Genomic DNA, 13,729 nt, shown 5'->3' with positions numbered 1-13,729 from the left:
TAAATCTGTATCTCTATTTTGAAAGCAAAGAATCCAGGTATATTAGATTACATTTTAAAAGGGAGTTAAAATGCTTGAGGTAAATATCTCACTGTTAAGTTTTTATATTTGTGACCTCTTGTGAGCTTTAAAATTTTTGAATTTTCAAGGCTGCAGAGATGGTTCAGTGGTTGAAAGCACTAGGTGCTCTTCCAGAAGTTCAATTCCCAGTACCCACAGGGAAGCTCACAACTGTCTGTGACTCCGGTTCCAGGGACTGACACCCTCACACAGACATGTATGCAGGCAAAACACCAACACACATAAAATAAAAAATAAATTTTAATTCTTTATAAGATTTAGTTTTTGAATTAAATCAGCCTTCCCCCCAAATATACTAAGTAATATATATATTTGCTATATACTCTTTACAAGGCACTTAACGATACAAAAAATTAACATAATTTCTAAATTTCTATGTCAAAACATGACAATGGAGAATATATCTGCCGTGGGATAATGCTTTTTTGCACTGTAAAGACTTGTCACTTGTATTGGTTTAAAAAACGCTGATTGGCCAGTAGCCAGACATGCAATATAGGTGAGGCAACCACTAAGAGAATTCTGGGGAGAAGAAAGGTGAGGGAGTCACCAGCCAGATGCCGCAGAAGCGACGAGAAAGCCTGAGTGAGAAAAGGTTCCAAGCCACGTGGCTGAACATAGATAAGAATTATGGGTTAATTTAAATTGTAAGAGCTAGTTAAAAATAAGCCTGAGCTAACAGGCCAAAGAGTTTATCATTAATATGTCTCTGTGTATTTCTTTGGGACTTAACAGCTGTGGGACCAGGGACAAGAACTTCTGTCTGCATATTTCTCTAAGAATTTTCTTGCAATTCCTGACCCAAGATAATCTTTAAGGAACAGCTCAACTGAAATCTGTTGGTTAAGGACTCACTTGTATTAGTGCCTTTAACTGTTTGAGGTACCCAAAGGACTCAAGACAAACTTATGTGTTTAAATAACTATCTCAGAGAAGAATAAAGCCTGTAAGATTGCTAGGAGAGAGCTGAATTTAATACAGAATTCACACAATCCCAGCAGTCTGGATGCTGAGGAGCAAGAAGCTCAAATTAGAGGCATCCTGAACTATATAGTGAGACGGTTGCAAAACAAAACAAAATCGTAAGGACAGAAATGGGGAGTACAGTCCTGGAGTGCTACCCTATCTTAAATCCCCAAGTATATCAGAATATCTGTAGCATTCCTGTTGGGTGTAATTTAGTCATGCTTAATACAAGTTATCTCTGACCTCGTTGAAAAGTAACAAAATAGGTAGAAAAGTGAATTCTAAGTTTCTAAATATTTCAGTAGCATACACGCATAGACAGTAGACAAGTTCAGTTTGAAAATAATGTGTTCCTTCTCCACAGGCAGCTGCTACTGCTGCATGAAGATGTTCTTACAGCACCTGTGCCTGGAATATTAAACCAAATCTGGGTAGTGATGTCGGTTAGTATCGCTGATTCCTAGAAGCAATATTGATAAACAATAATAAGTACGGTAGCAGAAATGAAAGATTGTTTATGGGGACTGACCACCCCTATTTCAGTTTGAGTGAATGTCCCATTAACTTGATATGTCTGACATTTAAATCTATCTTGTGATTCTAAATTAATATTTAGCTTTATCTTATATAAGTGCTGAAATAAAGACCACTAATCAACAGAACATGTTATGGTACAATAGATAGGATAGCATGGGCTTCAGTGCTTTTGATCAATATTTTAGTTATACTTAAATTTCTCATCTCAGTAAATCAACATTTTTATTATTCTTTGAGAATATCATATATTTATACCCTTTGTTTCCATCACACCTTTCCCCCTCCAAGTCCTTCCATACACAACCTCTTCCTCCTCCCAACTTCATGTACTCTTTCTTAAAAAATAATCCACGGACTCTAATTAGAGCATGCATGCATGGTGTTAGAGCCATCCACTACACCATCCACTACAGTGGTCACGATGACAGGGGTCACACCCCTTCCCTAGCAGCCATCAGCTCTCAATAACTGTTCAGCTTGTTGTGGGAATTGGATGCCCTCCCTCACCCCTGCGGGAATGTCGATTGTCTTGATTTCGTGCAGGCCACCACAGTTGCTGGGAATTTGAGTGCCAGCTCTGGAAGAGACTACGTAACACCAGTCCTTCCTGGCCTCTGGCTCTCCCTTCCTCCACGATGTCCCATGAGCCTGAGGGGCAGGCAGTATAATACAGTTGTCCCGTTTTGGGCTGAGCAGCTCCTAGCCATTCATTCTCTGTACACAGACTAGCTGCGAGTCCCTGTATTAACTACCATCTATAAAGACGCTTCTCTGGAGGGCACTGAGAGCTGCGTAACCGATTGCATAGATGTATGTATTTAGATGTCAATTTGATACCATGCCCATTCAGCAAATAATGTCTGCTGTTCTTTTAATACTTATGTTTCTTTCATTAGTAGGTAGAAGCCTTTTAAATTTAAATTTCTATTTAGGTTCATTTTCCACATCCATATCTAAGTACGTCTTGTTTATTTAAAAGTAGTTAAGTACTTATATGAAGTGTATTTGCCTCTTTTATATGGCTTGGAGAACATGTCAATACCAGGCAACTTCACCTTGCCAATGAACCTGTCACAGATCCTATGTCAAGGAAAAAGTGGTTTTCATAGTCTCTTTCTTCAAATGGATATAGAATAGAAATATAGAACAATAGCCAAAAATCTGTGCCCTTTGTTGTATTTTACTTAAAATATTTATGTATAACACTGTTTTGTTAAAGATCTATGTTTAGTCCTTTTTACAAAGGACTTTCTGTTACAGATACCGTTTTTCAAATCTGGGAGACTTCATGCCTATATTGAAAAATATGGAGCTAAGGTATGTGTTTAAAATAGTAATACAGGTGTTCTATATTATTATAGAACAGTATATAGTCAATTTCTTTCATCAGTGCCCTGCTGTGTTTTCTGTTGCTAGGATGGACACTATAACTAACGAGCAACTTAGGGAGAAAAGTGTTTATCAGGCTTATCCTTCCACATCACAGTGCATCCCCACAGGCAGCCAGGGCAGGCATTCCAGACAGGAACGGAGTGGCAGGAACTGAAGAACAGACATGACCATAGAAGAGCTCACCTGTCTGTAACATGGCTCACTTAACTCGCGTTTTTACATAACCAGGACCACCTGCCAAGAGGTGGCAGCGCCCACACTGGGCTGCCCTCACCCCAGCCTCAATCATTTAGAAATGACCCGCAGACTTGCCTGGAGGCCAATCTGATGAAGGCATTTTCTCAGTTGAGGTTCCCTCTTTCCAGATGACCCTAGTTTGTGTAGAGTTACCAACAATAAATAAATAGCCAAAACTTAACCAGCAAACATAATTTTGAGTCTCTTTCTCACAAATTGTTGTTAAACATGGGAAAAGACCTCAAACATTTATTTAAGGACACAATGAGAGATTTACTCCATTTTGACATAGAAAAACAACAAAATACCAAGAGATGGAATCATTGCCATAATTATATATCTAACATGTAAGAGAAACAAAACTGTAGACTATATTACACTAATGGTGAGCTTCTTCGAAGGCAGAAAGTGGGCGTGGGTGTTGGGGCAGTGCGTCCTGGCTTCAGAAGGTAAAGCACATTGTGGTGGGAAGGCTTAGCTGATATCACCTAGGTGGGAGAGAGAGGGGGGGAGAGGGAGAGAGAGAGAGAGGGAAGGGAGAGAGAGAGGGGAGAGAGAGAGAGAGAGAGAGAGAGAGAGAGAGAGGGAAGGGAGAGAGGGAAGGGAGAGAGAGAGACAGAGAGAGAGAGACAGAGAGAGAGAGAGAGAGAGACAGACAGAGAGAGAGAGACAGAGAGAGAGAGAGAGACAGAGAGAGAGAGACAGAGAGAGAGAGAGAGAGAGAGAGAGAGAGAGAGAGAGAGAGAGAGAGAGAGAGAGAGAGAGAGAGAAGAGCCAGTTTGCACTCTCAGGCTTTCAACGTAGCCTCAGCTCCAGCCTGTGGGGACGGCACTGCCACGTTCACTGTGGATTCTACCCCAAGTCCTCCCTGTAAACCCTTGACACATCCAGAAGTATGTCTTACTCATCCCTTTGGCGCTTCTCAAATAATCAGAAATTGTCATATTTATGGATCAGTTAAGATCTCTACCACCAGGAATTGTAAGAAATAAATATCACCTCCCTTAAAAAGAAACTTTTCTGAAAGAAGTCATGTCTGATTTTGTTATTTCTTCCCTAAATGTTTCATGAAATTCATCCATAGAGCTGTCTGGAACTTGGATTTTAAAGAGTTTAACTATAATTTTACTTCATTGGGGAGTGGAGATATTAAGTTATTTTGAGGATTGTGTCCTTGCATTTAAACTCTCAAATTTGTTTTAATAAATTTGCTTTGGTGTTCTCTTATTTTTCTTTGCTGTAAAATATGAAGTGATTTCTCCTTTCTGATTTCTTTTTTTGTTTTGTTTTGTGTTTTGCTTTTTCAAAACAAGGTTTCTCTGTAGCATTGGAGCCTGTCCTGGAACTAGCTCTTGTAGACCAGGCTGACCTCGAACTCACAGAGATCCACCTGCCTCTGCCTCCCGAGTGCTGGGATTAAAGGCCTGTGCCACCACCTCCTGGCTTCCTTTCTGATTTCTAGCATTGGTTATATGTGTGATCTTTTTTGAATTTTTTTCATTTCTTTTTCTTAGTTCTCTGATCAGTCCAGCTAGAGAGTTGACAATCATTGATAGGATTAAGGAGGGTGTTAGGTTTCATTGATTTTCTCTCTTGTTTTGCCACTTTGTATTTCATTGATTCCCCCCCCCCCCCCCCGACACACACACACACACTCCCCTTTGGTCTATAATATTTTCTTCTACTTAATTTGGTTTTGTTTTGCCCTCTTTTTTCTAGCTTCCTAACATGATGACCAATGTCACTGAGTTAAGAACATCATTCCTGTCTAGTACAGATATGTTTAGTGTTTTACGTGTTCTCTAAGTAGTTCTGCCCTTTAACTTTTCAGTTACAAGTGCTTCCTAACGTCTGCTACAAATAGGCTGCATGGTTTCCAAATGGGGGTTCCCAGGGGTCTTTCTGCTACGCTTTTTCATTCAATTATTATTTAGAAAGATGTTTCATAAAGCTTTAATTTTTTTAAAAAAATTGAAATTTTAGGGTCCAGAATATAAACTACTATAGATTTAATAAATGTTCCTTGTCCTCTTGATAACAATATGAGTTCTGGTCTTATTATAGTATTCAGCATCTTATAGATGTGAACTGGGTCTCATTGGTTGATAATGATAAATCTACCACATTCTTGTTTTCTGTTTGCTTGTGTCAATGATTAGGATCAGGGTATCAAAATCTCTACCTGTAATTGTGGATATCCCAGCAATTAATACTGCAAAACAATTCTTGGCCCTCTCACTTCTCCACTTGCTTTGTTGCAGAGTGCAGGGCAGATCTTTCTGGATTGTAGTCAATGCTCATGTAGCAAACAAATTTGGTTTTCATTCTGACTTCAGCAGTTTCCTCACGTGTGTGTGTGCTGGTCTGTACTCAGAAAACCCAGGGACTCTGCTGGCCTGCAGTCTGTTCTCTGCGGTGTCCTCCTCTCAAGGGCTTTCTAGCTTCTTTGTCTTCTGTGGACCCTCAGCTCTGTCTCTTCAGCTCACAGAGACTAACAGAGTCTCTCTAGATTGCCTCTTTTGTGACCACAGTCTGGAAACCCCTCTTTATACAGTAAGCCAGGGACATGTTATCCTCTGTAGAGGAAAAGTCCACAAAATGGGCTCTATGATTTCCCAGGGCTGATCTTATTGACTTTTCATCTATAGAGAATACCTCTTCCTTGTTCCATAATGTCCAGCATTTTATGAACCATTGTTTCAAATAACTTGCCCAGTTTTTTTAGAGACCTCAAGTGGGAGAAATAAATCCAGTTCCAATTACTTGGGAGTCAGCAATGAACGCACTAATATTAAAGATTGACTCTGTATATATAGATAAATGCTTGGTTGCATGAGTAATTTTGTACTTAGTCATTTCTAATGTTAAACTACAGTGGAAAAATAAACAAACCATAATATCATTCTTTCTTGAGTTCCTCTGTGTAGAGCGGGCTGCATGGTTGAAGATTGGGTACAGTTTAGACTTGAGCAGGAAATTGTGGCACAACAATGCCGCACTGGTGGCTTCGAAATGAGTATCTCTTAAATTCTTTAGCCTTATAACTAAGTAGTATTAATTACAAGAACAACTGTCTTTTTTTTATCTAGAATTGTTTAGTTCATTGGAGGCTGATCTAAGACTGCAGACAGTATCTGAGTTTATAGCTATACAGCATTGCTCTTAATCTGCCCATATTCTCTCTTTGTCTCAGATGGAGACTCCACAAAGAGTAATTCCTGTAATTCTTCAAAGCTGCCTTTCGTATTCCCTCAGCGCGAGACTTGCTCCAGCTTGGAATAGAACAGGTCATCTCTTGGTACAAGGTGACTTCGCTTGCCAGTCACTGGACTGCTTCTATATGTACTTCTGTTTTGATTTCAAGGTGGCTTCCTTTTAGTGAAGAGTTCTTAGACAAGCCCACAACAACACCACTGTGATCTCCCTGCAGGGATAATATGCAGAACCCTGCTGGTGCTGCTTTGAAGTGCTTTGATTAGTAGAATTCTTAATACTTAAGAATGAACACGTTATGAAGATTTGATAAAATAAACAGATTGTCATTTTTGTTGGGCCTTAAGGGCCATCTTGAATTTACTTCTAAAGTTTGATGGTTTTCTACTTTATAGCAAGAGACAAATTGTTGAAGGAAGTATTGGGTATCTTGGTCCTTTTCAGAGAACAGGTATTTTTTGAGTGATTATATATTTTTCTAAGAGCTGTCATTAGAAATTTGTTTTATAATTTTCATAGCACTTCAAATGGTTATATTTGTCAATAATGATTATTTCTGAATTATAATAATATGGTATTTTCTTTGAATTTTTTAAGGAAGAGATTTTCTTTCTCATATGGGAAAGCAAAGTGCTGTTGGTAAGTAAAAATGCTCAAAACAATAGACAAAGCATTAAGATGACAAACAGTTGTTTAAAAACCAATGTTGAGTTGTTACAGTCTTGATGATTACCATATGCAAGGAGACAATAAAACATAATTATAATCAGAATTCATGTAGGAAGTTACTTCTCATTAAAAATATATATTTACTTACTTGAGAAAAAAATCACTTAGTTGGGAGGAAAGTTATATTTTAATTTCTCTACTTAAGAAAATGATTGTGAAGATCTTTAATTCTGTAAGTATTTTAATATATTTTCCAAGATCATATTATCAAAAATTGTATTAATTATGTCAAAACTTATTTTTATTAGAATTTTATTTTTCTCCTGAAAATAATCTAAAGGAACATCAGTAATCTCAAAGTTAGACTTTATTATAACATCCAATCTAATTGATTGCTCTGCATATTGCCTTGAAGGCAGGTAGGTTCATAAATAGACCTACTGAGGTAGCAGATGGATCATCAGCTTCCAGTAGGCATTAGAGACCAGACGTGGCAGGTTCTCCATCGTTTGAACCCAGTCTTCCAGCCCTCATCTATAGCCCCCAGTTCCTGGAGCTGAGCAGACTGTCCTGCTGAACCGTTCAGTTGACAGCGGCAGTCGCTCCGACCTCACTCTGGATGAATGAGTTTGTTCCCTAAATTTAGCTTCGTTAGCATGAGACCTTAGCTAGAGAGTTGAGATAACAATTTAGAAGAGAGAATTTCTTGGGCTTCTGTCAAAAGATGGTTTTTCCTTTTGTGTAAATGTAACATACTTAGCTAAAACTCAGATATTTTAAGTGCACACTCACTAAAGTTTTACAGTCAGAGCAGCCCTGTCACTGGTCCTCTGCTGTGCAATACGCTGTCAGCATCCCCGAAGCTCCGGGCCTCTTCTGATACTGTCTTCTCCCAGGGTCCCCATGACTGCCATGCCAGCACAGCTTTATTGAAGAGAGAAAGGAAGGTCTCTAGGAAGAGGCTTCAGGGATGACTCTGAGGTCAGGAGCCTGGTAACTCGCTGGAACTAGTAATAGATGTCAGGTTTGCAGAAAGTACGTACTGAGCGTTCTATAAGCTGTAGGAAGTCTCATCTCTCCCACTGTCATCCTATCATAGGGACTCCTTCCCACATATAGCATACTGTTTCTTATCTTTGTCTAAGAGTGTGATCTGTGGACTGCCAAATTTACGGTCCATTGTTTAAAATTTATTATATGTGTAAAAAGAATTCTTAATGTATAAGTTGGATAAAGTAATATGTGCTACTAAAATGCTCCATTTGTTATGATAGGATACTAATTCTAGAACATTCGTGGTTAATTGTTTTTCAGTATTAGACATCAACGTAACAGAAACACAAGTTTGTTTAAGTATAGAAGTCTATACTATCAGATTGCCACCGCCTGAGGTACAAAATATTTGATTTCTATAAGTTCCTATATCTAAATACACTTAGTGTATGTATGTTATTATTACTGTTTGATTTTAATTTTTAACATAGAAGCTGATTGGAAGGGTTTGTTACCAAAACAATTGCAATGTTTTCTCACATATGCAGGATATACGTATATACACACAGACATACATACATGAAAACAAAGGTGAATATTTGGAGGGAAGAGGAGTGGAGGGAACTAGCAGGAGTTCAGGGTAGACAAGAGAGACCAGGGGGCTACTGTGAACAGAGCACAAATATACACTTCAATTAAAGTCTTAGGGAAGCCCATTGTTTGGTGCTGGCATTTTAAAGGGCTCAGTGGTTGTTTGTTGCTGTCATTTGTTTGTTCAGTTTTGGAATTCTGAAACAAGGTCTCATTTTATAGCTCTGGCCGGCTAGCAGTTGGTATCTGCCCTGCTGGCCTTGAACCTGTAGCTATCTTTCTCTGTCTCCTGAGTACTAGGACTGTAGGCTTCTAATTTGAATTAGACAACTTACTATCAAAAAATCTATTCTTCTAAGGTAGAAATTCCAGTAGTTTTCTAAACTTTGATCTTATTTAGATAACTTTTTAAGTAGTTTATCATTATTGTAAGAAATGGTTTCTCAGCTCTTATTTTTTATTTTAAAAAAATCCATAGCGCCAGGCGGTGGTGGCGCACGCCTTTAATCCCAGCACTCGGGAGGCAGAGGCAGGCAGATTTCTGTGAGTTCGAGACCAGCCTGGTCTACAAGAGCTAGTTCCAGGACAGGCTCTAAAGCTGCAGAGAAACCCTGTCTCGAAAAACCAAAAAAAAAATAAATAAATAAATAAATAAAATAAATAAATAAATAAATAAATCCATACATTTTTAAAAATAATAGTTATTTCTCCAAATTTAGACTGTGTTCAACTATACTATTTTCCTAAAACTAATTGTCTTGGGGTTTCTATCGCTATTAAGAGTCACCATGACCACAGCAGCTCTTATAAGGAGAACATTTAATTGGGGTGGCTCACTTACAGTTTCAGAGGTTCAGTCCATTGTCATCATGATAGCGAGCATGGGGGCATGCAAGCAAACGTGCTGGAGTAGTAGTTGAGAGCCCTAAATCTTGAAGGAAACAGGAAATGATCTGAGAAAGTAGTTGGTATCCTGAGCATCAGAAACCTCAAAGCCCACCCCCACAGTGACACACTTTTTCCATGGCCACACCCACTTCAACAAAGCCACACCTCCTAATAGTGCCGCTCTCTGAGATTACAGAGCCAACCACATCCATGCTAAATTTATATGTGTAAACTGACTCAAGTTGATACATTCAGATTATAATTGAATACATGATTACCTGAGAGATATGTTCCAAAAGTTTTATGTAATATTAAACTGTTGCCCTGAAATTTTAGTTATATGGAAAATAAGCAACTGAAAGCCAATTTGTGTTTATTGTAAGACAGATATTTATTGGGTACCATTATGTACATGTGCAAAGTGTCTCCTCCCAAAGATTTTGTCGAGGTCAGAAGAAAAGCCAGCATAAAGATGAGAACACTTACAAAATACTCATTAATGTTTGCACACCTAAAACATTCAGAGTTAGCTTAGAGTCACATTAAAATTCTCAAATCTTCATTCAATAACAGTACCACTTTGAACATTCTACTTAGTTTCCCTTAATCTCAGACTTTTGTATAAATTTTATCGTTAGAACTAAGAATTGAGACTCGGGTATCAAAGGTAGTCAGACGGTCACGATTCAGAATTTTTCTTTTCACACTGTTCGGTTTCATTGATTTGCAACTAATTGGAGTCACAAACTCTAGAGAAATATCTTACAGGACTTCCCAGGGCAGCTGAACTATAAGCTGTGAACATTTACTGTCTGTATAGAAGCTGGAATCCTCTCTGGGTAGGATATTTGAACAAGAGGAAGAAAGCAGTCTAGGAAATGGAGTAGGGATATCAAAGGAGAGTGTGACACTGGCTCTGTCAGAAGTTGGTCTTTTAAAAGTGTGATACAGGGCTGGGAAGGTTCCCTGATCTGGTGACATGTAACACAGGGCTGGGAAGGTTCCCTGATCTGGTGACGTGTAACACAGGGCTGGGAAGGTTCCCTGATCTGGTGATGTGTAACACAGGGCTGGGAAGGTTCCCTGATCTGGTCTAGTGTTTGCTGGGCTTGATCCGCCAGATCCCGCATTAGTAATAGAAGGGCACTGTGGAACGTATTTGTAATGCCAGCACTGGAGTGACAGCAGCAAGCAGACCCCAAACCTTGCTGGTTGCCCTAGTTGAGAGTTCCAGACCAGTGAGACTGTCTCAGAAAGCAAGCAAAAAGGATTATGTTCCCAGGGAATGACTGCCAGGGTTGCCCCCACTCACACATGACCACATAAGCATAAAACAAAAGCTTGGACTCGGAAGATGAAGGGGAAAGGAAAGCCTAGCCTGCCTGAGAGGCGTCCTGTGCAGTGGAGAGACGGGTATGTCACAGCACTGATCAGGCTGTGATTCAAAAAGACGTGAATCCCTGAAATGTTCACAACCACGGCCAGCGTGTATTGGCGTAATGTCTCCTTTTATGTGGCAAATTCCTTGAGGACTTATTTGTTGAAATCTTATTTCATTTAAAAGCTACAGGAGTTTGATATTTCTCAGCATGTTATAGAGGATTTTCATACCAACCAGAACGCTGTCATTGAGAGACATTCCATTCTAAGCAACTGGTGCTACATTTTGCCAAGGTAAGATCTGAGTTTGTAATGCAAAGCTGATGTAACAACTACTTTTGCACCACCGTGACCACAATATCTGGTAGAAGAAACTTCAGGGAGGGGAGGTTTTTCTGGGCTGACAGCTTTAGAGAGTTCAAAGCATCCCGTTGTGGAAGTCACAGTGGGGCAGCAAAGTTTGTCATCAAAGGCCAAGAAGCAGAAATTGGAAAATGCCAGTACATGGCAAGCTTTATCTTCTCCCCTCTTCTATTCTGTGCCCTCTGGCTATGAGAAGACTCCACCCACGGTTAGGAAAAACCTTTGATTCCCCGCAGTTAATCCTTTCTGGAGTTTCTCTTCACAGAGACATCTAGAAGAGTTCCTTAGCCATATCCTAGGTAATTCTAAATCCAGTAGGGTTGATGATAAAGATTAACCATCACTGGTGGATTCAGAATATTATAATGCTCGATAATTTGTTTCTTAACATTTTGTTCAAAACAATAAACTACTTTGAACTTTTAAAAACATAATTATGTCACTAGAAAGTACTGGAGCAGGACAGGAGAGATGGCTGTGGCAGTAAAAGACACTTGCTGCTCTGCAGAGGACCTCGGTCAGTTCTCCACACCTGCATGGCAGCTTGCAACTGTTTGTAACTGCTTTCAGAGGACCTGGCGTCTTCTTCTGGCTCTTCCCCAGGCACACATGTGGCACACATACATTCATGTAGGCAAATTATATTCATACAAACAAAACCGGAAAGCGCTAGAACGGTTTGTCACAGTAGCAGAAGCTGTAGCTCTCCCTGCTTGAAGCACTACAATAATTTATTCCGCATTCACATTTTTGCTGGTTCTGCTTTTAATAAACAGTAAAATTTCCTAATTTCCCAGTACCACAACAATTCTAATACCAAAATGTATGAATGTTTACCTAATACTGATTTATTATAATTTAATGTGAACTGGTTTTGTTTGTATTATCAGAAAAAAATGATTCATTTCTGTTACCAAAATGTTTTAACTTGCTCAGGAAAGTTAAGAAAGGGTTAACAGATGGTAAAGCATCCAAGGGAAGGGCGTGATTGTGGCTCAGTTCTTACCAGACTTTCCCTCCAACTAACAAGCACCAGGCACACTGCAGATGGAAACTTTTTTTTACTTCTATTTTGTGTGTATTTGTGGTTGGTGCATTGTTTGTAGCAGGTCGACACAGTTTTTCCTAATCAGTTCAGTTATTAAGATTTAATACAAGTAAGTGCCATACATTATAAACCCACAGTAAGGTCATTTTTAATGGTGGAAGGTTGAAAGCTTTTCATTAAGATCAGAAGCAAGACAAAAATTTTACTTTTACAATATCTATTCAACATTCCAGAACATAGGAGGTTGAGGTAGGAGGACCATGATCTCAAGATTAACCTTGATTACTTAGCAAGCCTGTGTCTCAAACCACCACTGTCAACAACAGGAAAATTCAGCAGCATTTCCATACTTCAATAGGGACTATATAAAAAAAGAAATTAATAACTCAATCTCATTCAAAGTAGCTAACAAAAAGAAATTATAGAATAAATCTAGCAAAAAAGTGAAAATTAAAATTTAAAAATACTTCTAAAAGGCATTGAAGAAGACATAAATAATTGTAAAGAGAACTCAGTCATGAATTAGAGGAATTATAACCATTAAAATATCCACAATCTAGTCTATAGATTTTATGTAATCTCTACCAAATTATGCTATTCTTCAAAAATAGAAAAAAAAGTTTAATTTCATATGGAAATAAAAGACCCCAAGGAACTAGCAATTTTGGGGGCATCATACTCTGATTTCAAACTATCCAATAATCAGACATACAGACTGACAGAATAGAACAGCGTGTCTGTAAATTAAGTATGTATCATTTAATGAAACTTAATGAAAACTTCATTAAAAACTTCAGGAAGGCATCATGGCTTTGATCTGGAGGTGAATTTTTTATATGGCCCAAAACATTGTACAACAAAAGTAGAAATGGATCAGTAGGACTTCATCAAACTAAAACTCTTCTGCATACCAAAGAAAATAGTCAAAAGACTGAGGATCACTATGAAGTATGAGAAAATACTTCTAAACCATTTTTATCTTAGAATATTTTGTGTTTCTATAATAGAATGTCTGGTCCTGGATAATTTATATGCAATACAAACTTATTTCTTATATCGGTCTGGAAGCTAGGAAGTCTGAGACTAAAGTGCCAGCACATTAACTTTCTACTGAGTTCTTTGCTGCGTCATTCCAGAGTGAACAGGCAAAGAGAGGTCCAGAAAGACACACAAAAAGGCCAAGATTGCTATTTTCTAAGGAACTCAAACCTGAGATAATTACATCATTGTACTCATTGTCAGCAGAACCTTACCAGCATAATTGCCTCTTAAATGGCTACAATGTCAATTAAATTTAGGAGGGAGCAAACACTCCATCCACATCAGGGTAGACATACAAAAACTTAATTCAGCAGCAAGATAACTTGATTT

At 38.6% G+C, this 13,729-nt stretch overlaps 1 protein-coding gene across 1 annotated transcript in view; it reads left to right on the top strand.

The window, feature by feature from the left end:
• Nucleotides 1-13,729, top strand: part of C5H18orf63 (chromosome 5 C18orf63 homolog) — a 30,621-nt gene that overhangs the window by 221 nt on the left and 16,671 nt on the right. Inside the window, 6 exon segments of the mRNA XM_042055180.1 lie at nucleotides 1,412-1,490; nucleotides 2,845-2,901; nucleotides 6,407-6,518; nucleotides 7,024-7,065; nucleotides 8,410-8,486; nucleotides 11,132-11,241. Coding sequence (XP_041911114.1) covers nucleotides 1,412-1,490; nucleotides 2,845-2,901; nucleotides 6,407-6,518; nucleotides 7,024-7,065; nucleotides 8,410-8,486; nucleotides 11,132-11,241 — 477 coding nt within the window.

The sequence above is a fragment of the Arvicola amphibius genome, chromosome 5 (genome assembly GCF_903992535.2).
Source record: "Arvicola amphibius chromosome 5, mArvAmp1.2, whole genome shotgun sequence".
In the NCBI taxonomy this organism is placed as follows: domain Eukaryota; kingdom Metazoa; phylum Chordata; class Mammalia; order Rodentia; family Cricetidae; genus Arvicola; species Arvicola amphibius.
Note: the sequence above shows the minus strand (reverse complement) of the source record. Positions and strands in the feature narration are given on the sequence as shown.